Genomic DNA, 27,649 nt, shown 5'->3' with positions numbered 1-27,649 from the left:
TACCCTAATGCTTTCAATGCAAAGTGTGGGTGTGGTCTTGGGCTTTTATGGGTGCTGGCTAGAGGGGGAGTGGCATTTGCTTCTCCCTAGAAGACGGGCTATAGGACCCAAGGGAGAAGGGCTCCACTCCACAGAAGGGTCTTACAAAGGAGAAGTTCTGCTGAGTGCATGAAGTCCCCCAAAACGTAAAGGGGTCCTAAGGATAGAAGCAACCATACAAGGGCCCCAGAACCTTAACTCAAACCGCAAAGACAAGTCTCTCCAGCGGTGCCTGATGCCCATTAGGACTGGTAGAGTGGACAACAGGGAGCCCAACAAGTATAGCCAATGACAGGTACAGCCAACTAGTTGTATCCCCATTCTCCCTGAATTCTGTAAGGGCAACACTATTTTAGACTGGGTGGAAGCTTTTATGTAAACAAAATGAAACAAAACTACCACTCAGTGAAGGAATGAGCAAATTGCAAGGTAGTGGTTACCTCCCCATATGAATAAAGGTAAAGGTACCCCTGCCCGTACAAGCCAGTCTTGACAGACTCTAGGGTTGTGCGCTCATCTCACTCTATAGGCCGGGAGCCAGCGCTGTCCGCAGACACTTCCGTGGCCAGCGTGACAAGCTGCATCTGACGAGCCAGCGCACCACACGGAACACCGTTTACCTTCCCGCTGGTAAGCGGTCCCTATTTATCTACTTGCACCAGGGGTGCTTTTGAACTGCTAGGTTGGCAGGCGCTGGGACCGAACGACGGGAGCGCACCCCGCTGCGGGGATTCAAACCGCCGACCATGCGATCGGCAAGTCCTAGGCGCTGAGGTTTTACCCACAGCACCACCCGCGTCCCCTAACACCATATGAATACTGACCTTAAATGCTCCTGTTCTTCCCCATGGAGTATTATTAATGACTACAGCTGAGCATTAGGTGTGTTTTTTTACCCCTCACCTGACTGGAGACATCTCCCTTACAAGAAAAATTCCGGAGTCTCCTATGCCCCCCTTCCTTGTTGAGGTGGCTGTCAATGGCATATAAAAAAGATTTGCAGTGTGTCAGGGTTTGTGTAGTATTATCTGTCCTCCCCAAATGCTTGCTTGCTTTTATTGTACTGTAGTTTGTTTTCCCCACCCCAGTCCCCCATTTAGGATCTGCAATGGTTAGCTCGACGTCTTCTGAAACAAATGTGCCACTCAATACAGTTGGCAAGGCAAGGAGGTTGTCCCTTCTCTTCCCCCCACCTCAACATTTTAAATGTCTCCTTTATTGCTGAGGAGGGTGGGTGTAATCTTGACAACTCTCCCCATGAGGAAGGGAAGGGAAAGGGTAGTTTTTCTCTCCCAGTTTCAGACACCTTTGTTATAGCAAAAATTGCAGTGGGTAGCTTGGTGTGAGTATCATCACCTCCACAGGATTTATTTTTTTTTGCAAAGAATTTATTCTTCTAAATACCTAGTTATCACCAATATTGTGGGCTGGGGGGTGTTTTGCTTTTACTCTTCTTCCCCTGCTCCCTTTTGTATTTTCTCAAATTGCAGCTAAATAAAAGAGGCAGGCTTCTTCTCATTCTGCAATTCTGTAAGATCTACTTGGCTCCCGCAGCAATAAAACTGGTAGCACATTTGCAAAGCTAAGCAGTGTCAGTTATGGTTTCAAATTGGATGGGGAACGAGTTGAGATTCCTGCATTGGAGGGGGTTGGACTTGATGACCCCTGGGAACTCTTCCAGCTCTACAATTCTGATTCCACTGTCAGTGGTGTCCTCAGGGTGGGGCAGAAATCCAAGCCCGCCCCCCCAGCAGAGTAAATAGGAGGGCCTCTCAATGGCCACACACCTATTGAAGCCAACGAAAAGTCCAGGGTCCGCCTCCCCTGTAAAGACCCTCACAAGTGCAAAAGTCTAAAATGACTTAACTGTCCCTCTGTCCTCTGAGTTCAGTGGGATTAAGACTCTCCGGTTAAGTGATGGCAGCCTGGGATCTTTCCAAGAATTGCAAGATGAAGGAAAATGATTGCCATGAGGAAGCTACAGAGATTGCAAAGGGGGTTCAAAGTGTGTGTGTGCGCGCGTGTGCAGCTTGACACTTTCCTTAATTCTTTCCCCTCTCCTAACGTGTTTTTTTTGGGGGGGGGGTTTCAATTTCCAGGAATTGCACGATTTTGCTTGCCTTCCCCTTTTGGATACAGAAACGCTTGCAACCAGGGAGGATGCAGAAATGCTAAAGGCAAGAGGGGTGTTGTGTTTTGTGTGTGTGCGCGCGCTTGCCCTCCCCTCTTTTCACCCTCTTTCCCCAACCGGGGGGGGACACACACACACACCAATTACCATTTCTCTTTTACCTCGCCTCCCCCCTCCGCCTTTTGACGCGGGTCCTCTTAACCTTTCCTCCCCTCCCCTCCTTGGGGAGTTGGTAAGGTCAGCGAGAGAGCGAGAGCCCGGGAGGTTTGTTGGAGGGGAGTTGGATTGGGGGGGGCGGCGGGTTGGAGAGAGAGGGAGTGCGTGCGTGCGAGTAGGAAGCGAGCGCGCGCGTGAGAGACACACAGAGAGAGAGAGCGAGCGAGGAGAGAGAAGCCGCCGGCTCGGGGCCTGCGCCGGGGAATGACGCGCAGCTGGCAGCCCTGCTCATGCGCGGCCGGCCGGGCGGTGCTTAAAGCCTGAGCCTGCTCGGGAGGTGGGGTGGGGTGGGTGGGGGGAGAAGAAGAGGAGGAAAAAAAAAAAAAAAGAGGAGCGAGAGGGAGAATGAGAATGGGGCGGAATGCGAGCAGGAGAAGCTTGAGGCAGAGCAGCAGCAGCAGCAGCCGGCGCCGCGGCGCAGCAGCCTGAGAGAGAAAGAGAAGCGGGCGCGCGAGGGAAGGAGGAGGAGGAGGCGGCGGCGGAGAGGCAGGCGCAGCTTCTCCGGGTGACAAGGCAGGCAGGCAGGCGGGCAGGGCGGCTGCTGCTGCTGCTGGTGGCGGCGGCGGAGGGAGGAGGAGGAGGAGGGTGGCCGGCTTAGGGAGGCGGGCAGGGCGGAGAGGCTCGCCGGCCGCGGGTGGGAAAGTTGGGGAAGGAGGGGAGCAGCCGGGCCCGGCTGTAGGAGGAGGAGGGGGCGGCGAGCTGAAGGGGGGCGGCGGCGGCAGGAGGAGGATCAGCAGCAGCAGCCGCCGAAGAGGAGGAGGAGGAGGAGGCGGAGGCTGCGCCAGGGAATTTCTCTTCGCCTTCCTCGCAACAAAGTTGCGGCGCGCGCGCGAGCGCGGGATCCGGAACCCTCTTGTTGCCATTTTCGTCTCTCGGCAGGATTCGAACCCGGGGCGGGGCGCTGCTTGCCCCGGGGCGGGAGGGAGTTAAAAAAAAAAGAGGGGGGAGGAGAAGGGGGGAGGGTTCGTCGCGGAGGAGCAGCCGCCGCCGCCGCCGCCACTACCACCACCACCACCGCTGCTTCTGTTTCTTCACATCGGCTCTGCTGGTGCCCTGGATTTATTATTTTCCTTTTCCCAAGCCTGGATTCGACCTCCTGGATTTGTCTCTTGTGTTTCAGTTTTTTGGGGGGTGATTTTTTTAAAAATATTTTTTTTTATTTTTTGGACGGGGTGTGTGTGAGTGTGGGGGTAAGCTTGGCTCTTTCTCTCTCCCACCACCAGATCCGAACTGGAGATCAATTGCACTGTTTGGCTGCGTGGCTTACCTCTCTTTAATTTTTAATTTTATTTTTGCAAGGGAGGGGGAAAAGATTTGTCAAGGTCACTTCGTCTGGATTTACATTTTTCTTTTCTTCTGGATCTCTTTTAATTCCCCCCACCCACCCCCTTCTTCCTCCTCTGCCCTCCATCGGATCACCCTTTCCTTTCCACAGAGGTCTGCTGGATTACATTTCTCTCTTCTATTCCCCCCCCCCCGCCCCACCTCCCGCCCCCTTCCTTTGGATTTTATAAGCCTGAAGGAGAAGAGAAAAGAGAGAGAGAGAGAGAGACAGGCTGGATTATATTAGGGTGGTATTTTAGAGAGAAAAGACCCACCACACTTCGATCTGAAATAAATTTTTGAGGTGGTTTTTTGTGTGTTTGTTTTTGCTTCTTCGAAATGGATGGGAAAATCAGACAGAGCAGGAAATCTCGGTCCCAAAGGGACCGCGTGAGGCGAAGGGATCCAAATGGCAGGGACCGCCCGAATCAGAGCCCTTCCTCGGCATCCGAGAGAGAGCACAGCCCGGGCAAGGAGAATACCAGCCAAAATTGCCCGAATCCTAAGAGCCAGGCTTCTGCAGCCCGGAACGCCAGACCTCCGAGGCGGAGGAGGCGAGAATCCAGCTCTCAGGAAGAGGATTTAATTGATGGATTTGCGATCGCCAGCTTCAGCACTATGGAAGCCTTGGAGGTAAGGATCAAAACGGGTTGCTCTCTTTTCATGGGCTTATGTTATAGGGATTTGGGGGTGGGGTGGGGTGGGGGAGAGAGTGAGGGAAGAGCTTGGGGTGTATCTGTTGGGTTTGGCTGGATCCAGCCATCCACCCCCTCCCCTTTTTGCTTCCTTGTCAATATCAATTAACTTCTGGCACATGAGCGATGAGTATTCAAGCCCGGAGGAATAAAAGGCAAGAGGCCTTGTTGGGTGTGGAAGCCTGTGCCTTGTTTGGGGTGTGCAGATGTGGTCCTAAGGTGCAGAGCCTCTGGCTGTATCCTGGGTGTACTTGTTGGGGCCGCTTCTCCTGAGTTGATGTGTAGGCCGAGGCATGTGGTCTTGTGCTTTACTTTCCATTTGAGCTGATAAACCAACTTGAGTTTGCTCAGAGCTGGTTTTCAATGTTTGTTTGGAATTCTAATTGGCTGGTGAGAAGTACAAAAAGTTCTCGGTTTGTTTGGGTGGTCTTCTCCCTTTTGCATGTTGGAGGCAGGGTGTCACCAGGCGTGTTTCCAATTGCTTTAAATGTGTGTTCACTGCTGCCCAAGTAATTTTCTTTTTTGGAAATCGAAATCTCCCATCTTTTTGGTTTGCTGTTGTCATTTCCCCCAGATGTGTCTCTGGAGAATGTAAGAACCGAATGGTTAATGTTTTTGATTTTGTGTGGATGGGGAACAGTGGTGGAAGGGGAGATGGTCTACGAGACAATATAGATTGGTTTCTGATTTCAAAAAAATGTTTTAAAGACTTGCAGATATCAAATAGATTTCTAATCGCTGGTGTACTATATTTTCTTGGTGTTAATCAGTTGGCAAAAAAAGTACATAATTGCATGTCTGACTTATTGTGAAAAACGTTTGCTGTGCCAGTACTGCTTGTTTTGTCTGAGTGAAGTTAGAGAGCAGAGAAAATTTTAATGTGTTCAACGAGACTGTGACAAGCTTGGGGATTTTGGGTGTTTCTTGGTGTTTTTTTGTGTGTCCTCTTGATGTGATGGGAAAGTCTGAGGTGATAAGAGACTTTCTGGTAAGTGTGTTGTTACCCTGTTAAAGTTAGTCATTTTGTCCACTCTTAATATGCTTTTCTAAAAAATTAAAAGTTGGCTGGTATGTTTACTCACGTTGGGTACCTGACTGATTCACTGGAGTGAAGAGTTGGTTTGGATGTCGGCAGGTTTACTGTTCATCAGTGAATATAACATGTTGGCTCCAAACTTTTTCAGCGATGCACTGTGAATATGTGTAGGAGTCCATGGGTTGCACCTTCCATCAGAGTCTTCTGGCTACTGTCTCTTGTTCTCTGGAACACGAGTTTCATTTATTGTAGCAAGTTTTACTTGTGAGGTGTCTCAAAGAAAATGCATATCCTAACTGCTATGGCTTCAGACTCATTTAAGTGTTTCAATTTTTTTTTGTTTTTAAATCCTTGGCTTTTTTGTTTGTTTGAAATCTGAAATTATTGGAGATTTAATGAATGCAGGAAAAGGCTATACAGTATTGTGAAGTTCATGCATGAGATTATTTGGCAAAAGATTATTCTTTGAAGAAGCAAGTTTCATTGTGCATCATGTGGTCAAGACCTGGAGCCAAGACTTTTTTTGGAGAGCGATTCAGTTGCCTTTCCTTCTTAGTGGTGGCCCCAGACCTCATACCTACCTTTGTCACATTTGCTTCCATTTGCTATACCTGTTTTCTGCTAATGTCTCTCACTTTTTCCTGGGCATTGACATGAAACTTGTCAGGCTCTGAAGTTCAAAGCCAGCTGAGCCAATGAGCCTTCAGAATTGTCGTTGACGAATAGACAAATCTGTTACCTCTTTGGGGGATGAAGTATGTCTTGATGGTTGCTTCACTAAAACCTTCTCTCCCCCCCCCCCCACTATGTTGCAGTGATGGTCAATATGCCTCTGCTTGCTCCAGAGGAGAAACATACAAATGCAGAAGGAAGCCATGGAAAATAGTTTCCATCTGTCAATCATGAATAGCTGGAATACTGGTGGCCTTGCTTGTGGGGGTGGGGGACACAAAACCAGCTGGGGAAAAGATTCCCTCCAATGATTCTCTGTGAAGTACAAGGAGAAAAGCCATAAAACAGGCTTCCAAAACTGCTTCTCCATATGGTCATCTGTAGATGCAAGGTAGCTCTTTCAGGTGACTGGTCGTGGAAGCTCTGGTGGTGGTTGAAAACTGAGAGTTGGTTTTTCTTTCAAAATGGCTAATGCGTGTAGATGAACTAGTACCATTTAGGCCATTCTAGCAAGACTGTCATAAGGTAGTAACCTAGATAAAACACCCCATTGTAAAGACAAGCAACTTCATTATTCCTTTTTTAGCTAGTGTGATGGAGGGGCTCTGGATTGGGGAGGACAAATTTTGGTGTCTGCACAAGCCACCCTTGTCTCTTGGGTGTTTAATCTTTGAATCCTTTCAGTCCACGCCTGTTCTCTCTGCTCCTTCATCAGCCTTCCTTTAACCTGGAGCAAGAGTGAACATCTTCATTTTGGTTGAAGTCTTATTTCATTTTAGACATTCCTTCCCTGGTGGACTGTATTGAGGGCTACTAATTGGTGTCTCATCTGGACCAGATCTGTTCAGTTTAAAGCAAGGCTGCCACACTTTCAGACTTGTTCTGGGACCAAAGTAATGTATGGGGAGGTTCTGTAGCACCGCACAAAGTATGCTAACTATTCATCTTGTGACTTTTGACTAGAGAGTGATGCTCTTGCAATTGGCAAGTAAGAAAAAAAAAGTTCCTGCCAACACAGAATCATTTTGCCCAATGACATAATCCCTTGGTGGCAGTTTCTCTATGTCAGGGGTCAGCAACCTTCTTCAGCGTGGGCCGGTCCGCTGTCCCTCAGACCATGTGGTGGGCTAGACTATAGTTTGGGGGAAAAATGAACAAATTCCTATGCCCCACAAATAACCCAGAGATGCATTTTAAATAAAAGGACACATTCTATTCATGTAAAAACACGCTGATTCCTGGTCCGTCCACAGGCCAGATTGAGAAGGCGATTGGGCCGCATCCGGCCCACGGGCCTTAGGTTGCCTACCCCTGCTCTATGTAGATGCTGCTTCTGTTTAGTGTTTCAACGTTAGGATAGTTATTATTCCCATTTTAAAGATGAAAGCATCGACTCTTACAGAGCAGTTTGCATAAAGATGTCCCCCTGAGTTCAAAGGTCGAAGTTGTGTTAGTGATTCAGCTAATGTTATTGTGTGCTAGCACACCTAGTCTGCTTCACTTGCATGCAGACACACACCTCTGGTGTGGTTATGGGTTCCAACTGGGGCTGGGTGGATGTAGGTTCCAATCTCCCCATGGCCATTTGTTTATGTATTTAACTCACTCACTTCCTGCCATGGAATTCAAGTTGATATATGTCAGTGTTGCCAGATAGGTGCCCTTCCAAGCACAGCCCAGACCTAGACCTCATTCTGTTCCCTGGAGCCACAGGGGGACCTTGGACCCAGTGACTTTTTCTCAGCCTACCCTACCTTGCAAGGTTGTGAAGATAAAATGGGGCATGGCCTTGTGTGGTTCCCTGACAACTTTGGCAGAATAGTGGGATAAAAATGCAAGCAGTATAACCTCTTTGCCTTAAAGTCTGCCTCACAATGTATGAACCAACCCAGGCACCTCCTTTGTGTGTTCTCTACAAAAGGAGCTGTGGAGGGTGTCAACCCAGTCAGTTGGGCAGGATACAAATAATAAAGTTGTTGTTGTTGTTGTTAACACGAGAGTGGGCTTCTTCAGTGGTGGCTCCCCATTTGCAATCTCCATCTCTGGTTAGGGATCAGGCCAGGAACATTCCCATTTTCCCTGGCTCATTGGTTTTTAATTGGGAGGGGATCTCGATATGTCGGCAGCCCTTAATTGTGCTCAACCTTTGGGTTGCATGGGCTCTTGTCCCTTTTAGTTTTTTAGTTGTTGTTTGCTGCTTTTTTAAAAAATCTGATTTTAATGCCTTGGTTTCGTTTTTACTGTGCAAGCAGTCTTAGGCACGCTTGAATGCAAAAACGTGACTGATGGATATCATTAAGAATAATAAATAAGCAATATTTGCTAGGTATGATAAGCGTGGACACATTTCCCTGCACCGTGGCAGAGTGGTTCATGGGTTGTGCAGAAACTGGGAAATTTGTGTGGGCAAGTAGCGTGGTGCGGAAGTGACCCTCTTAATCCACACGACAGTGGCTTTGTGAGCACTGTGTGCTTGCAGCTCACCTCTATCAACATTCAAGAGAGCACATTCACTTGCAGCATCTTGGGTTTTTAATTGGCTCATCAGAATAAATAGGATAAGCAGAATTCGCTTGTTTCCTTTCATGTGTTGAGCGGGGGAAGAGTGTCTGCCGTACTCAAGGTGCTTTCAGAAGCCAAAGTGGCAATCTGTGTTTGTGTAAGATGTGCGTAGGTTTTCTTCGTCTTTTTTAAATTCCAGTAACAAAGCAAAGCAAAAATCACCAGGGACACACCAGTGGGTTTTTCCTTACCAAGGAGTGATTGGTGCTTCTGAGTGTGGGAATTGTCAGCCAGGCTTCTGATGTTAACATTAGTAAAGGGGATTACCAAGACCAAAATCTCTTAAGCTAACATATGCCCAATTTACGTCATAGTCCACAATTTTGTTTCTTAAAAAAAGAGAGACTTGGTGGGGCTCATATTGACAATGTAGAGATGTTTTCCTGCTATCCCTCTTAGCAAAAAAAGTTAGCCACGTTTCTCAGCAAGAAGCAAGCCTTGTTCCACCTTAGAGACTAGTAAATTTATTGCATTCGCATTATGGGCCTGCGGTCCATTTTATATAGGATGCATGATTTATTTTGGTGTGCAGGTCAAAAGCAAATACGTACGTACACAAAAGTTTAGACTCCAAAGAAAGTTGAGAAATGGACCAATGTGTTTGTGTGTGGGGAGGTCCCCATTCCAATCCTGGGCATCTCCAGCTAAAGTGTTTCCAATCTGCTGGTGATTGAAAAGGCCTCTCACTCCCTGCCTGGGACCCATGGAGAGCTGCTGCTGGCCAGAGTAGACAACACTAGCCTAAGTGGATAAAGACCCTCCTTTGGTATAATAAGGCAACTTCCTAAACTCTTGATAATGAATACTTGTAGACAGAGCAGAAAAGCTGAAGTCTCCAGCGCTCCTTTTTAAGTGGGTCTTCCCCATGTTCATGAGTTCGTGTCATAATTTTCTTTGGCAGCTGAGCTTGAAAGGCTGTGCACATGGCAGTCTTTCGTGCTGTGTTCTAATCTTGTTTCTGTGCACCACTTTTTAAAAGTTTGCTTCTAAGAACCAGTGATTAGGAAAACAGAGGAGCTATATGGCTTGGGTTTCCCCTCTGTAAGTTCTAAATTGCTCTGTATGTGTGTGTTGAGATGGGTATTTGTGGTGTTGTAAGGATGGAAGGTACGTTCTATTTTATCTCGTACAGTATTGGGAATTTCCCTTGTCTCTGCAAAGTTACCACAGTAACCTTTAATGTTCTTGAAAGTACAGTGTTGTGTGCATTCCCTTTCACACAGCTAATTTTCTCAGGCTTCCTTGGGTGTAGGCTTCCTTGGGAGTTTACAGTATTTATCCTTCCCTCCCAGTGCTTTCAACCAACAGAGGTGACTAGACAATTAGGAACCAGAATCAAAGTGTAATCTTAAGTCTTGGTTCACTACATTGCGACACAGTTCATCCCACTCAAAGACTGCAGCCTTTAATTTGTGTAAGGTCCTGGCAGTTTGGCCGTGCATGTGTGAATGCTTAGACAACTGCTCAGCATACAAGTAATTGGGGAGAGGGGGTCATTCTAGAGACATGGACATGCATATCACATACACACCTGCAAAGAAGGAGTTTTGAGTGAATGGAGTTTCATGCAGCTAACTTTAACTGGCTTCTGCACACCTGTGTGTGCCTACCTGACATTCATCAGTGATCATCTCTTCTACAAGATGGGAATGGCAAGACCTGAACTTGTTCATTCTAAATATATGTTCCTCACACCATGAAAGTAATTATCCTCCCAAATAACAGTGATCATGTCAGAGCTGGTTGGACAAAATGCAGTTTTATAGTGTTTGGTGCCTTGGGAAAAAGCTGTCCTCTGGGATTTCCACTTTGCAGGGAAGATTCTAGGCACTGGGACTAAGAAACTTGTCAAAAACCGAGAGAGAGAGAGCTTGCTTGCAGAGTCTGTGGGAAAGGAATTAAATTATAGAGGGGAAACTTGCAGAAAAGAACAGTTAACGGCAGTGGGAGGAGTGAACACTGAGGATTTGCTCCAGGGACTTGCTTTTAAATGAAGAAGTAGCCTCCTGGGGTATGTGTAAACTTAAGTAGCCATTTTGAATTGCTGCATTTGAATGACTAGCAATAGGGTTGTGTGCACCTTAACTAGATCGTATGCCAGTTTGCCTTGGGGGCAACATCTTCAACATCTGTATCAGAGATTACCGAGTGAGTGTTGGTATGTAAAATTTAAGAGCTACAAAAAAACGATTCAGGCAGTACATTTTTGGTACTGCTTTTGGTGATAAGCGGGTGGCGCTGTGGGTTAAAGCCTCAGCACCTAGGGCTTGCCGATCGAAAGGTCAGCGGTTCGAATCCCCGCGGCGGGGTGCGCTCCCGCTGTTCGGTCCCAGCGTCTGCCAACCTAGCAGTTCGAATGCACTCTCGGGTGCAAGTAGATAAATAGGGACCACTTACGAGTGGGAAGGTAAACGGTGTTCTGTGTGCTGCGCTGGCTCGCCAGAGCAGCGATGTCATGCTGGCCACGTGACCCGGAAGTGTCTTCGGACAGCGCTGGCCCTTGGCCTCTTTGAGTGAGATGGGCGCACAACCCTAGAGTCTGTCAAGACTGGCCCGTACGGGCAGGGGTACCTTTACCTTTAGCTTTACAGCAGAACCCATCAGGCTACATGGCCTAAGCTTAGCAGGAATACAAAGTTTTCCGCCACGCCAACAAGGCGGACCTCTTTCTGAATTATTGCAACCGGCCTCACAGCCATTCTCATAACTTAGACTAGGTGCAATCATGGCGGTTCTGCCTCTCCCCTCCAAAAGTGTAAAAATAGCACTAAAAAAAGGAAGCTTGTCAGAATAATTAATTGGATGTTGGAAGGGAAAGCAGTAAGAGAGCTGTGGAACTGGTATAGCTTTGTACGGTGGTCTCTTGCAGTCAACTCAGCACATTTTAACAAAGCTCCGGATTGTTTTTGTTACAATTAAGTCGGGGAGAGGGTTTGTGTGTGTGCGTGCCTTGTGGTTTGACCACAGGCCCTTGTGCAAACAGCTTTCTCCTTCTGACCGAGTGTTTCCCGCCTCCTCTGCTTTGGGTGATGAGGTTGTCTGTGGGATCCGCGCAGTGGTGTCTTCATACAGCCAGGGTGTTTGGCAGAAATGACCACCACATAAATTAAAAATAAAAATGGAACAGGTTACCAGGGTGCCTGCAATGCTGTGGCCTATGATCATAGAATCATAGAGTTGGAAGAGACCACAAGGGCCATCGAGTCCAACCCCCTGCCAAGCAGGAAACACCATCAGAGCACTCCTGACATATGGTTGTCAAGCCTCTGCTTAAAGACCTCCAAAGAAGGAGACTCCACCACACTCCTTGGCAGCAAATTCCACTGTCAAACAGCTCTTACTGTCAGGAAGTTCTTCCTAATGTTTAGGTGGAATCTTCTTTCTTGTAGTTTGGATCCATTGCTCCGTGTCCGCTTCTCTGGAGCAGCAGAAAACAACCTTTCTCCCTCTTCTATGTGATATCCTTTTATATATTTGAACATGGCTATCATATCACCCCTTAACCTCCTCTTCTCCAGGCTAAACATGCCCAGCTCCCTTAGCCGTTCCTCATAAGGCATCGTTTCCAGGCCTTTGACCATTTTTGTTGCCCTCTGGACACGTTCCAGTTTGTCAGTGTCCTTCTTGAACTGTGGTGCCCAGATTTGAGGCAGGGCTGGCCAGCTGTCTCAAGCAGCAGTGGTTTCCAGTGAGAGATCACAGGAGTCCTGGGAGATGTTGCCAGCGCTGCTTCGCCATGCAGCCCAGGTAAGGGAGACATTGGTAGCAGGGCAGGGCGGTCGTTTCTCATTTAGTCTCGGGTGGCAAAACGAGACCCACCGCCCCTGATTTGGGGAAGCTGTGTGTCAGAGTGGAGGAGAGCCCCAAGAGTCAGAAATACTGTACTTTTCTCTCCCAGCTTGTAGCTAAGGTTCCAAGATACAGACTTGGGAAATAGAATAGGAAAGAAAAATAGCCTTGGAAGAAGCATTGTCCATTGGAGATAGGTCTAGAATAGTGGTGCTTCCCATTCCCAGTTTTATCTTCTCAAACCCCCCGCAAAATTTAGCAGAGAGAAGGAGCAAGCATCATGAAGGTTATATGATCACGGAGCTTTTCAGTCTTCATTCAACGCTTTAATCCAGGGTTGGCTAACCCATGAGCCATATCTCCTTGCAAGAAATTTAGTTTGGGCCACAAGACACCCTAATATTTGTGTTTGTGTGTGTGTGACACTGAACGGTCACCCCCAGGAGTTGAACTTGAGTCAATGCAGCCCTCAGTCCAGAAGAGATTAGCTACCTCAGCTCTGATGCCACTCACGGCTACTGAATTCGATTTGGAGGGAAGTCTTACAATCGTAATGAACATTTTCAAGGTGAATTTGCTGCTCCTTCAGTAGCACATGTTGCTGCTGGCTAAACAGGTGTTTGTTGAGCCTCAGTAAAGTGCCTAAACTACAAACGGGATGCCTATTTTATTTTCCTAACCTCTGTGAGTCACTGGGCAGGCATACTCCATGACTGGAAGATGCACGGAATGAACATTAACTCGCTCAGAGATGCAGTGGGTGTCCTCCTCGCCGCATGGGGATGCTGGTTTCAATATGGCATTTATTCATGGCTTGTGGCCTGCTAGCAGTCATCTCATGGTACACAACCTGGTTGCTATGACTAGCAGCGTTATCCGCATTGTGGCTTCCCCCAGAGATTTATGGGAGCTGTAGTTTGTTAAGGGTGCTCAGAGTTGTTGGAAGACCCCTATTCCTCCCAGAAAACTTTCTGAGTTCTACGGTATTCAGAGTGCTTTGATAGACAGCCCCTCTCTCTGCCCAGGGACATCTGGGAGTCTTAGCTGTTTGTGAAGGGAACTGGTGTCTTCTGACAGCTCTGAGTTCCTTCCGCAAACTACAGTTCCCATAATTTTGTGGAGAAGGCCACATTTGCTTAAAGTGGTACAATATTGCTGTGAATGCAGAGTGCAGATGGGGCCTGAGGGTGCTTGGGATGCGATTCAGCGCTAGTGCTAAGTATCACACTGCAGTGGTACCTCGGGTTAAGTACCTAATTCATTCCGGAGGTCCGTTCTTAACCTGAAACTGTTCTTAACCTGAAGCACCACTTTAGCTAATGGGCCCTCCCGCTGCCACCGCACCACTGGAGCACGATTTCTGTTCTCATCCTGAAGCAAAGTTCTTAACCCGAGGTACTATTCCTGGGTTAGCGGAGTCTGTAACCTGAAACATATGTAACCAGAAGCATATGTAACCTGAGGTATCACTGTACTTAATCTAGAGCCTGTCCTGTTTCTTTATGGCAGCCGGGAAAGATCAGGACAGGGAAACATGCAGTGAACCTGCATGAGCCCAGTTCTAAGGCCCTTTTGTTTATTTCTTCAACTTAGAGTTCGATTATCTTGTGCTTCACTTCCCAAAGAAGAGAAGCTTGTTGGGAAGAGGAAAAAATAATAGAAACTTGCTCTTGAAGAGCAGAATTTCACCCAGGTTTAATGGCAAATCCATTGGGTAGGGCAGCATAGGCCTGTAGGTTTTTAAAAACATGTATCCTTCACTCAAGGTGACCTCCAAAGCAGCATGTGCTTTCTTTGTTCTCTTGGAATGTTTGCAGAACCCGTGATCTGTTGAAGCTGCTTCATACCAAGTCCATTTAGCTCAGTATTGACTAAATTTGACTGGCAGTGGCTGCTGTAATCCAGCATCATCTGGAGGGCAGTTGGTTGGCCAGTCCTGGCATCTGTGCCCTTCCCAGCGCTCTCTGCTGATGCCAGGAATTGCCCCTGGTATCTTCTGCATGCAAAACACATGTTCTAGTCCTTGGGGCCAGTGGTAACATGGCAACCTGGGAAGCTTTGTGTCACTGGGTTTCAGTTTTCACCGAAATATTTCTGTGCACGTTTCATGCATTCTTCTGTGGCTCTGCTCCTATCTGCTAAGCCAGCTGATCTAGTATTGCCACCCACAATACACTCACCACTCCAGCGCTGCAGCCATTGAGTTAACTCTGTCCCTCATGATTGCTGCTGTTTGCCGTCTCCTGTCAGCCCCGGTGGGCATAAGAAGTTGGAGCAGAGCCTGACCGCAGACCTTTGCAGCAAGCAGCTTCTAAAGGTGGCACAGTGTTTTAAATTAGCCAGGCACCAGGTGCATTTTGCAGCTGGCTATCCACTACTTGTGACCAAGTGAAGATGCCCGGACGCCAGGAAGGTTCCTGACATCTCTACCATCTGGAGGTGCATGCCTCGAAATCACTGGATCTGGGCTGTTTTCGCACACGAACAACCCATCCTGTAGAATTCTATCGGTTGTATTTTATCTGTGCAATCAGAATGAATGTCAGGAACCAAAATGCTTTTCCTGTGCAGCAGGAGCAGTGAACAACCAATTGTAGCTTGCCTTCATTTACCCTGCCTCACTGCCCTATTCACAGTTGTGAAGAATATTCATGCATTATGGATGGTCCATGTCACCATTAAGAAAAAGAGGTCGAAATAGGCCAATATAAATGTGGACTGTCCCTGGATCAAGTGACTTTTCTACTTTAAGTTCTCAAAGCTCTTAACCTAGCTCAAGGTTGTCATCTGATCTAGCCAGATGTTTAACTGAGAATCAGTCACAGCCAATCCATCCATTTGAAAACTCAGACCTTAGAGCAGTCTTGCCCCAAAATGGCAACTACATATTCTGTTTTGGTGACTGTAACCTTGGTTTAAGGAGGCATTTGGTGCACCGAATGTGGGCAACCCCTTGCTAATGCAAGGCTTCAGCTTAGTGGTAGAACATCTGGTTCACATGCTTGACAGTGCGAGATTCAATCCTTGCCTTCTCCAGCTAGGGCTGGGGAAAAGACTGCATTGCCTGAAACCCTAGAGAGTCTCTTGTCAGTCAAGGTAGGTGGACCCCATGACTTTGTTGAAGACAACTTCCTGAGGTGACTCTGTCAGGACTAGCTGCTGGACCACTGTAAGTCCCAGTGGTGGAAAATGGGCTTAGTGCAAATCTAATTATGCAGGGAGTTAGTAATGAGTAAGGATCAAGGTCGGCTGCCCGTATTGGGAATCTATATCTCATCAGCAAGACCTCCTCTTATGGCCTGGACACAGCAAATATCAATGGACATTGTTACATGAGAGTGAGCCATTGAACAGGAGTCTTTTTTTTAACGCTGTAATGAAGTGTAACTCTTCCATAGCGAAGAGCCTCTGCGTTACACAGATAGTGCTAGTTGCAGGGCACTGTCAAGATGTATGTTAATTGCTACTTACCCTATAGCTAGAAGAGGAGGTTGCCCAGTGATGTGAGCACTTCCTTTATTCCATTCCTTGAAAACTCCTGATGCTGTCACACATTCCTTTCTAGCTTCTCATCATGGCAAGCAAGAAGCATTGTTGGAGTTCAGTGACACATTCCAGCCATGCAAAAACAGTTGTGGGGGTGTTGCAAAGAAAGTCGAGTAAGAGTCCACAGACCCAAAAAGGCCTAGAGGGACACATTTGGCCCCTGGGATTGAAGTTTCCTATCCCAGCTCAAGAAAGGATGCTTTCTCCCATCTCTGAGTGCCTTCAGGATTTTAAAAATTTAACCACCCGAAGCAATTGTGTGTGAAAGACAGGTCAGTTTAGTGATGCTTATTGGAAGATACCACACTGAAGTCTTCATCTAAAGAGTCAGCTTCCAGTACCCCATCATACTCATAACATGATCAAGGAATGGAGCCCATGTTGGAGCTATGCAGGTGACGAGGGCAAGGCTTTTTAAATGGGGAGCTGTGAGGTCCTAGTGAGGTTTACATGTGCACCTCTTCCCTTCGTGCCTTGATGTGGGAGATTAAGAACTTGAACATGGCCTTGTGGGCACTGTTGAAAGTGCAGGTGAACATGGCCCCATCTTACCAGCGACACTCAGTGGCTTGGTCCTTACTGACAGGTAATCCGTAGGTGCTATGTGTGCAATGAAAGGGTGCAAGAGCCCTGGTGCATCTGATGGAAGACTTCTCCAGTCGAGCATCCTGTCTCCCATGGTGGCCAATCAGATGCCTATGGGAAGTCTGTCGGCAGGGCACAACAGCAATAAGCCTTGTGTTGTTCCCTAGCAACTAATTTTCAGAAGTCTCTGATACTGGAGGTAGGGTACAGTCCTATAGCAACTGATAGCTTTGTCATTCCCCATGAATTCCTTTAATCTCCTCTGTAAGGACAACTAGGATGGTGACCCTCACATCTTGTGGCTCCAGATTCCATAGTTTGGTAACCGTGTGCTTTGTCTGCAAGAATACGTAAATGTGCGCACCCTGTTCTTCAAAATGACGAGCATTTTTGCTAGTTAATTTTTATAAGCCCTCCTTGTTTGTTCTACTGACTGGCTGCTGAAAACTTGATGAGTCTTCCTGGTGTACTACTAAAGAGATATAATTGCGATAATGGCCCCTGCTGAATACTGCAGTATATTGTGGCTTGTTCAGAGAAGCCTACGGAAAAAAAAGGATAAAGTTGGCTCAGTTTTAAATTCAGTCACTTCAACTATTCGTAATTAGGATGGTGAAGAATCTGCTTCTGAGTTTCGCTTAGTATTCTTGGCTTTGCTTGCCTAGTTGTGTGCACTCTGGAAAGAAACAATTCCATTGGCAACTGGACTGGAAGCAAGTAACAATTGCTTCCTAGTGAGAGGCTTGCCAAGTCTTCTTTGGAGATTGCACCAATATGTAGATTCATGGAGTAGTGTGGAGAACATAGCATAGGAACATAGCAAGCTGCCATTGGTCTATCTAGCTCAGTATTGTCCACCTTGACTGGCAGTGTGGTTCTCCTGTTCTCCTCTTCTTTTTTCAATGTACCAGTGTTTAAGCCAGTGTTTAGTTCTCCAGCTATTTTTGAACTACAATTCCCACCATCTATGTCCACTGGTCCTGCTACCTAGGGGAGTTGTAGTCCAGAAGCAGCTGGAGACCCAAGTTTGGGGAACACTGGTTTAGGCTGTCTGGGACTGCTTCATGACTTTATAAGAGTTAAAAATGCAGCTTTCAGGACTTTCTGGTTTAGGCAAAAGGAGAGTGAGAGGTGATGTGAGACATGTTCCTAAAATTATACATGGCATGGAGAAAGGTGTATGGAAGTTTTTTTCACTCCCAACATGAGAACTTGGCAGACATCCAATGAATCTGCAGGTTGGAAGATTTGGGGCAGATAAAAGAAAGGACTTCTTTGCATAGTTAAAACTATGGAACTTGCTCACACAGAAAGCAGCGGTGGCCACCAACTTGGATGTCTCCAAAAGAGGATCAAACCATTTCATGGAGGAGAATGCTGTCTGTGGCTGTGAGCCAATGGTTCCTGCAGGGATCTGGTTGTCTGGCACTGCACTGCATAGGCCATTTGCCTGATCCAACATGCTGCTCTTAATGTTCTTATGTATTGTCCTATGCACTTCATTTAAGTGACAAGTCACAGCATCCTGTAAGCAGCGTTCAAAATTCACCAGGTGCCAGACACATTTTGCACATGGGTACCAGCCAATTGCAACCAAGTGAAGATGCCCAGGTGCCAGGATGGTGCCTGACGTCTCTACCATCTGGAGGTGCATGCTTAGGGATCCTAGGATCTTGACTGTTTTCACACACTAACAACACATCCTGTAGAATTCTGTCTGTTATATTTTATCTGCACAGTCAAAATGAATTTCAGGAACCAAAAAGTTGTGTTGAAAAATAAGACTTTAGAGCCGTCTGGTCCTCAAATGGCAGCCAAGTATTCTGCTTTGGCGATTGTAACCCTGGTTTAAGGAGCCATTTGGCACCTAGCTTATATATCTGAGTTTCTAACACTGCCTGTAAGTGTACGTTTGTTACATATTGTATGGTTTTGGGTTTTTTAAGGGCTAAAGTAGCAGGTGCTGGGAAAAGATTTTGGACCACTTTTGTGATGCCCCTATACTATCAGTTGCTAACAATTCACTCTAATCTCCTGTGTTCCTTCATTAACAAACCTGTCCAAGGCAGCCTTCCCTTCTGTCATTCCCTGAAGGGAACCTCTTTAGAGTACTGGCCCTCAGTTGCAAGCAAGCATGATTGCATACGTCTCTTGAATTCCTGCTGTCAGTCCACCCTGTTCCTATTTTGTACTGTGTCCCAATTGTAATAGTGCCAGACTTGGACACAAATCTTAAGTCACTATAAATTACATTTGAATGCCAATGGCAAAAAAAACCCATTGCTGTTTCTCAGTTGTTGATTATCCTTTACCATGATCTTTAAGCAGCGTGCTTCCCTGTTTAATCTTCCAAAGGGTCATGTTCATGATTTGCTACATTGCTTGTGCTGTATAAATGTGTTGGTATATGTACATTGCTGGTGAGCAATGAAGTCTTATTTTTAAAATTCCTTAACACAATAGGCACAGCCCATGCCTCAGTGTTCTGTGGTCACTAACACCTGTTCCCCCTTGTAATTGCATGTTAATGTTCCTAGTTTATCATAGTCTAATGTACAAATGAGTTTTTTTTATCTAGGTGAAATGATTCTTGTAGTGGAACTGTTTTTCTTTTTCTTTTTCTTTTAGTAGCAGAACATGAGAACATTTTTAGCAGTGCCTCCTTGCACAGAATGAGCCAGAACACTGGTTGACTGGGAACACTCTATCTCTTGGGAGAACACCAGATCATTGTCTTAAACACAAACAAAAAAAATATTCAGTGAGCAGACTTGCAATCCACACTTACAGTTCATTTTCTCTCTCTGTCTCTCTGGCAAAGTTATTCTAGGCTATTGTTAAAATCAGACTTCTCTCCTGGATGTTTATAAAAGACCTAGATGCTATTTTTGCAACTGTGACCCAGCTTGCATGTAATGCTAAGCCATGGTTTCTCAAGCAAGTGTTTGGAGAGAAGGTCATGGCCATTGTACTTGTTCCATTGTCCTGCTGCTGCCACTCTGCCCAGGGCTAAACTGTGGTTTGGCTTGTGTTGCTTCAAACTCTGACTCATGGTTTGCCTTGGTCCAGACAAACTATGACCTGTGAATCAAAGTGTGTTTTTGGCTCACCAGTCTCTATTTATAGCAGGGATGAGAAATGTGTGGCTTTGCCAATTTTGTTGGACTCAAGTTCCTATCAACTATAACCAGCATGTCCACTGGGCAGGGATGATTGGAATGGCACAACACTACATTTTAAAGCTTCAAAACACAATTTCAGCATCACTGCTTTTGTTGGGGGGGGGGGGAGGTGTTTTGTGGAGAGGAAGGAAACATGCAAATTGCAGTGTATTTAAGCAGAGCTTTTTGAACAGTGTGGTTTACCAGGACTTGGTTTGAGACAATCAAATGCAAACGGGCTTGGCTAGAGTAAAAGTTGCATCAGTGAGGTTGCAACTTTAGAACAGGGGTCAGCAAACCTTTTCAGCAGGGGGCCGGTCCACTGTCCCTCAGACCCTGTGGGGGGCCGGACTATATTTTGAAAAAAAATATGAACGAATTCCTATGCCCCACAAATAACCCAGAAATGCATTTTAAATAAAAGCACACATTCTACTCATGTAAAAACACGCTGATTCCCCAACTGTCCACGGGCCAGATTTAGAAGGCAATTGGGCTGGATCCGGCCCCCGGGCCTTAGTTTGCCTACCCGTGTGTTATGGTGGGGATCGCATTGATTTCCAGAGATGCTGGCTGCGAAACAGGAATTTACCGTAAAGCTCGGGGATTTGCTTTACATGCAGAATGTCTCAGTTCAATTTCCAGCATCCCAAGGTGGAGCTAGGAGGGATTCCCTGCCTGAAATCCTGGAGAGCTGTGGCCAGATGAGCTAGATGGACCAATGGTCTGACTATGCGTAAGTCAGCTTGTTATATTCCTACATGTAATGGTAGGGAGTTTCAAAGGGTAGCTACCATCACACTAACGGTCCGCTTCTGACTTTGTGCACAGTGGTCTTTTTATTGGAAGTTGGCCCCTGCATGTTACCCTCATAGAATCATAGAGTTGGAAGAGACCACAAGGGCCATCGAGTCCAACCCCCTGCCAAGCAGGAAACACCATCAGAGCACTCCTGACATATGGTTGTCAAGCCTCTGCTTAAAGACCTCCAAAGAAGGAGACTCCACCACACTCCCTGGCAGCAAATTCCACTGTCGAACAGCTCTTACTGTCAGGAAGTTCTTCCTAATGTTTAGGTGGAATCTTCTTTCTTGTAGTTTGGATCCATTGCTCCGTGTCCGCTTCTCTGGAGCAGCAGAAAACAACCTTTCTCCCTCCTCTATGTGACATCCTTTTATGTATTTGAACATGGCTATCATATCACCCCTTAACCTCCTCTTCTCCAGGCTAAACATGCCCAGCTCCCTTAGCCGTTCCTCATAAGGCATCGTTTCCAGGCCTTTGACCATTTGGGTTGCCCTCCTCTGGACACGTTCGAGTTTGTCAGTGTCCTTCTTGAACTGTGGTGCCCAGAACTGGACACAGTACTCCAGGTGAGGTCTGACCAGAGCAGAATACAGTCTCCTGCAGAACAGTGACTGGCTAGGTATATAAAGGATGAGACTATTTTTTCAGGAATATTCCCACTTTGCACTGTGTGTGTGTCTATGTATGTACATATGCATGGGAACAGAGTATTGCAGCCCTGCTTGCACAATAACTGCACATTTGAGTTGTGAACATTGATCCCAATGGGCTCATGCCCAGTGTTTTGTCCCAAAGCTGGAAGTCTCAAGAGCTTAGCTTTACTTAAAAAGAAATATAGACAGCCCAGTGCTATCCTTATGCCTATAATCCAGTGTTGGCTCCTGAAAATGGAATTGTTAAGGCCACTTCTACTGGGCCGTTTCTGATATGGAGACACGGTGGTCTCCCTTCTCCTGATTTGTTAGAGGACATAGAAGTTCCATTCTCACCCAGCTATTTCTTAAAGCTTGAGTAGTTCTATCTTTGCCCTCTCCCCCCACCCCCGTTCTTATAAAAATGATGAGCTAAAATAAGACCCTTTACTTTCTTCAGCTGTTGGTGCCTTTGAAGGCAGACAGCTAAGCCTTGGCTAATGTGGTGTCTTTGACTTGGGAATCGACTGTGGCTTTAGTCTGAATGCCTAATAGGGGAAGGCAAACGCCCTTTAAATAGCCACCCCCTCCCCAGCCTTGTCCAAAGCACATGCCCACCACCACGGTAATTGAAGGGGAAGATTGAAAGATGCTACAGAGTCAAAGAGATGGCTTATGGAATCAGTCAGACTTGGTATGAAATAATTATGGTGTTTTGACAGCCTGTTAATAACTCACAGCCATTGGAAGAAATATAATTGCAGCGTTGTGAGTTTCCTGGCGTTTTCTGTCAGATTTGTAAAATTAAATAAAGGCTGTTGAAATCCATTAAAAATAGTTGGGACATTGTGTCTTGGAGATGATGGGCCACTTAATTTCCCCCCCTTTTTAACCTTCCCATTCCGATTCAGGTTCACGGCATTTCGTTCTGGGGCTGTTTTGAACATTTGTTAAAAGCCGTTGGGTCTTTCAGTTCAATCTTTGGAAATCTGTAGCTTCCAGGGGGGTTGCCCGGAGGTGGCCGAGAAGCTTGTCTAAGGGAATGCAGTGGACGTTAATCCTCTCGCACGTAATGTAAGAGAAGAACCTTGTCACCTGTAATGATTAAAATCCCCTGAAGTGTTGCCAGCATGTACTTTAGGAATTGTATAATTATATGATTATTGAAAGAGACATAAAAGGAAATCATGGCGCAGAGAGGGAGGGGGGACCCAAAGGGGGGGAAAGTTCAAATGTATAAAGAGGAGCTCAGGATTTTGCCTCCGCTTTCCAATTACTTTGTGCAGTGTCTAATAACAAAGAGGAATAAAAGGAGGTTAGTCCAATAATTGCTTTGTATCAACATCCATTTAATAAAAATTGTGGAGGCAGTGGGGGGGCGGGGGGGGAGGAAATGGTGAGCTGATAACACAAGAGTTCCAGTGGTGACGACTTCTCATCGAACTGAGTGCAGGGTGATGCCTTTCTGGGGCAAAAGTGAGTGGAGGAAAGAGTGTGAATTTTGCATAGTAGGCTAGTTTCTACACATGCTCAAACATTCCCTTCTCTGTCCTTTGTGTGGGCAGGCAGGAGACATTCTCAGAGTTTAAGAACCCATTTGATCCAGGAGGAAACACTTGGGGTGCAAAGCAGGGATGCTGGATGTATGTGGCTTGGGGAGACTGCCAAAGGCCTTTGGACCTGCCCACCTCCCCCTTCACAGAAGCAAACTTCCTATAAATGCAAGTCACAGTGGTGGCAGAGAAATAGTTGCAAATGGAATAGTATGGTTTCTGATTCTTTTTGAAACCCTCAGGATGCCAGCTGTCAGTGTAGAAAGGTGTTTTAATAACTACTTGGCCATCCTTCTGATGCTCATTTTTTGGCTAATGGGTGGTGCCAGGGTGGTGCTCCTTTGTTTTGTGGTTAGTGGCAGAACATCCTTCCACTCCCTTGGGCAATGTCGGGGCAAGATGTACGTGAATGGGATAGCAAAAACTTGAGCTGTAGCTTTTTCCGGTCCAAATTGCCCACATCTGCCTTGAGAAAAGGAGAACAGAAAGTTAATTAACACTTTTCTCTTTTGATTCTCTTGTCTGCTTTTCTGCCGTAACCTTGAGCAAGGATTTTTAATTTGCTGTTTGCTTTTATCTAGCTGTGAATAGCATGCCACAATGCATACAGACGTGACAGAATGAGAGCATTGCCCCCCTCCTCTTTACGGAGCAAAAATTTGGTTAGTTGTGAGCAGAAACTGACTTCCTGTTCATCCACATGTGTGTGGTGTTGATTAGAGCACATGGTCACTGGTTTTTTGTGGTTAGTTCTGCCCAGTTACGATTTAAACATTCAGGGTGCACTAGGACATTAGGAATATCATTTCAGTTTTCCTGATTTTAATGTTAGCTCTTCTGTCCTGTTTTCTAATTCCCCTTTCACTCTGCAGCACCTGTTACATTGTGGAACTGTGGCTTTTTGTCTAATGTGCCAGCATGTCACGCTATATTTCATTCACACCAGTGGCTGTGGCGTGACACAGCAGTGAACATCATTGGGCAATATTGCTGCTCCCCCACCATTTCTGCACATGTGTGTTTCTGTTCCCCCATGAAAACTGCAGGAAGGAATTCTACCCAAACCTCATCTCTTAACCCCTGAGATTTTCTGGGTTATAAGGGGGCTGCAAGCAATTTTTTTCCTGGAATCAAGTAACACGGACACGAACCATATTCCACCTGTTTTCCAGAAGTGGCTTCTACATCAGGTGAAAGATAAAATGCAATGCGGGTTTTAATCGACAGGGAAATGGAATGTGGTGTGAATGCAGCCTGGATGGGTCCAACAAATGGCAACTGGAAGTGGCTCATTGGGTAGGCAGTGTTTGTAATTAGCCAAGCGTGTTTTGTGACTGACATAGGTCCAGTTGTGGCCACGTGGAGATCCTCCCACTTTTGCCTCTGGTGCCACCCAACATTGGAATGTGGTCAACAGGAGGTTGCCCAGAATGGAGTGTGAAAAAGGCTCCCTACCTCTGCTCTACACTGACTGGCAGCTTTCCAAGTTTTCAGACATTCTCCCTTCCCAACACTATGTGGCAGCGCATGGAGTGCAAAGCAAGTGTAGCTCCGCTACTGAGCTTATGGCATCTATGACTTCCCCAAAATGGGAAGTCTGGAAACGGCCAGGAGAAGCTGGCTGCATGTTCTGTTTGTCATTGTGTCCTCGGCTAATGTAATTAGGCACCTGCAATTGGATTATTGGGCTTGTTTAATGGCTTGCGCAGGTATCCCTCAACGGTGCGCGCTCATCGTCTGCTCTTTACCTTGATGTACCCACTGGTGTGTTTACTGTTGCCAATTAGCATAGTTATTTTTAGAGAGTGTTGAGGCAGCTTTTGCAACTGGAATCAGCTAGGGACTGAACGCAACAGTTTTTGTTTTTTCTTATAATTATTTAGGAGTGCGGAGAAGAGTTTGGTGTTGTTGTTTTTAAAATCGCATGATTGCTGTTGAAGCCTTGAACTTGGAGAAGAGTAATTTTGGTTTGAAGAGCTTCCACTTGTCAGCAGTAGGACATACAAGTAAGCCTTTCTAGTTTGTGTTCTTTGGGAGGTCTTGTCCATCTCCTTCCCGGCTGCCCTTGTTATAACATTGGTGGTATATTGTGAGGTCATACCATGACTCTGGTGAACTGGGTGGGGAAGAGAGACTTCAGCACATCCTGCTACCGTTTGAGGTCCACCAGCCCCAGGGCACAAGTGGTTTTTCTCCATTGCTGCACCAAGCCTGTAGAACTTGCTGGCGCAGCAGATATGTTCGGCCACATCTCCACTGCTTCTCAGATATTTGGGTCTCAAGCTGTTTGGGGCTTTAAAGCTCTCATGAGCATCTTGAATTGGGCCAGGATATGAACTGCACCCTAGGCATCTGCCTAGTTGTCCCAGTGATAGCACTGGCCCTCATCCCACCCCCAAAATAGCAACTGTTTGGAAGCACACTGAATGAACTTGTATTTGCAATAGAAGACAACTCCCCCCTCTATTTAACTAGAACTGTTAAAGGACCTTTATCTCTTGGAGAAGAGACTGAAATCAGAGAGACTTTTTTAATGTAAAAATCGTATAGGGCTAGAGTTTTTTTTTTGGGTTATGGTGGTGGGGAGAAACACTGTTAAGGACAAGTAAAAATATCTATCTAGTTGCAGAACCAAACACATCCCTTGCCCGTACTTGCACAGCCTCAATTTAGCATGCTCAAGACTCTCGTGACCCAGCCAGATCTGTAAATAGTCCTTAAGAAATGTAGTTTGAGCCCCAACTGCAGTGTTTTATGATAGGCATCCCGCTGCCAAGAAAAAGATTTGGCCGAGTATTATTAACAATGAAGGTATTTAAACCATCGGCAATTCTGATCCTGATGCTCATTACAAATACAAATTTCAAAAATTTCTAATGGAAACTGGCTGTGGTAGGTATTAACCTTGATGCAGACACCAAGGCTGATGCTGAAAACGATTTGGGGTTGGCACCTGAGAGCTGTAGCCTTCCAGTTGCAGTCCTGCCGCTGTTGCAAGTTTCTCCTGAGAAAGATATTTGAGCCAACAGCTTCAGGAATGAGGAGCCTGGAGGATATGAAATTTGTGCTGTGAGATTTCATTCATGCTGCTGTCGCAACAGGCTCACAGCAACCTGGCTGGAAGCTTTCAAGACTGTGGAGCAGAATTTTAACTGCTCTGAAAGCTATCTGTGCATCTCCAGTGCGTTTTTCAGAGTTCTTGTCTGGCGGGCTTGCAGCACCTTGATGCCTCGTGTTCTCCAGTTCTCTTGTGTTCAGCCACTGAGACAAGCTGGGAAGCCTCAACAGCAGAAGGAAGGAGGGGAGTGCATTGAGAGCCAACCGATAGTGTCTGCTAGTGCTTAAAAACCGTGTGATCTGTCACCATTGCTGGGTAATTCCCAAAGTTCTCATGAACAGAGGTGCGTTGACAGTCAGGAGCAAGCTGCTTTTAATACAAGAGTAGGTATATATTTGGATCCATTACTGCTCATGCTGGGGGTGTCTGTCTCTGGTAGCAGGTCCTGTCTTGGGGGACACTCCACAGGGGCAGGCTTTGCACCCCGAGTGAGGACAAAATTTAGTGTCCTCAAAATGAGTAAGGTAAAGGTAAAGGGACCCCTGACTACTAGGTCCAGTCATGGCTGACTCTGGGGTTGCAGCGCTCATCTCGCTTTATTGGCTGAGGGAGCCGGTGTACAGCTTCCGTGTCATGTGGCCAGCATGACTAAGCTGCTTCTGGCGAACCAGAGCAGCACACGGAAACACAGTTTGCCTTCCTGCCGGAGCAGTACCTGTTTATCTACTTGCACTTTGACGTGCTTTTGAACTGCTAAGTTGGCAGAAGCTGGGACTGAGCAAGGCGAGCTCACCCCGTCGCCAGGGATTTGAACTGCTGACCTTCTGATCGGCAAGTCCTAGGCTCTGTGGTTTAACCCACAGTGCCACCCGGGTCCCTCAAAATGAGTAGGTACCCATATAAATATAGGATTATTGCTATTTTGTGCTCCCTCGGCTTGGTGTCCTGCGCACCACCCTTCAAATCTGGTGTTCCATTGTGTGTTTTTGACAACATAACTTGTGCATTTGCAGTGGATTTATTCTGCTTTCTCAGTTGTCCTGCGCCATTTCCCAGTTCTGCCAAATTATTTCTCAGGAAGTGGAAGGGAAAGGGAAAACAACACCCACACCAGAATATTGGTGGTATGAAAAGTTACAGGAAGGATGTGAATTGGTCAGAAATGAAGCTGAGTGACCTTCCCAAAATGCCTGCATGGCACAAAGAGTATTGGGAGCAGTAGGGGGTGGCCCAAGGAAAAAGGAGTGTGGGAAGAGCTACATCAGGGGGAACGGGGGCAAAGGAAGATCGGGATCTGCTGCCCCAGTGGATCCTGCCGCCCGAGACAATTGCCTCACCTGGCCTGGAAACCAAGATTGCATATGACTGGCCCAATAGTATCAGGAGTACGAGTAATAAATACACAAAAAAGGATGTATGGAAGAGCCCTTGATGTGCCAAGAAGAGCAGAATTCACCTCCTGCAATTCTTCACGAGAGTTGTAGTAAATTTCTTGGAAAGAGAAAAGTAAAGGACGAATGCAACGGGGAAGGAGACCATTAAAGCAACGGATTTTGAAAGTGGTGGTGGTGGTTTTATTACAGCTTTGAGGGAAGGAGATTTCTTGGCCACCTTTGAGCCTAAGCCCCCCCCCCCTTCCATTTTAACAAGCTTGCTGATGGAATCACTGCAAATTAAAAACAGTGATGTTGGTTTTTCCCTGTACACTTGGCTGCCTGTGGTTGTTTTGAGATTTTTCCAGCCTCCATTTGACAGTATTAGTTGTTTTTGCTCTTGCAGATCACTTGAAGGGGAAGAGTTTCTCCCCCTCCCTCACGCCACATATTCAGTGTGGAATTTCTGCA

General features: G+C 46.5%; 1 protein-coding gene across 7 annotated transcripts in view; it reads left to right on the top strand.

The window, feature by feature from the left end:
- The first annotated feature begins 3,048 nt into the window (after positions 1-3,048).
- FBRSL1 (fibrosin like 1) overlaps positions 3,049-27,649 on the top strand; it is a 767,640-nt gene continuing 743,039 nt past the window's right edge. For 3 of the 7 annotated variants that reach the window (XM_083418137.1, XM_083418142.1, XM_083418135.1), the window contains exon 1: positions 3,049-4,342. In XM_083418137.1, the coding sequence (XP_083274263.1) occupies positions 4,049-4,342 (294 nt within the window). In that variant the 5' untranslated portion in view covers positions 3,049-4,048. The remainder of the gene's footprint in view (positions 4,343-27,649) is intronic. The other 4 variants (XM_083418143.1, XM_083418126.1, XM_083418136.1 and 1 more) reach the window with 3 other exon arrangements.

The sequence above is a fragment of the Podarcis tiliguerta genome (assembly GCF_965153285.1).
Source record: "Podarcis tiliguerta genome assembly, chromosome: 16".
Lineage (NCBI taxonomy): Eukaryota > Metazoa > Chordata > Lepidosauria > Squamata > Lacertidae > Podarcis > Podarcis tiliguerta.
This window is presented reverse-complemented; position numbering and strand designations above follow the sequence as displayed.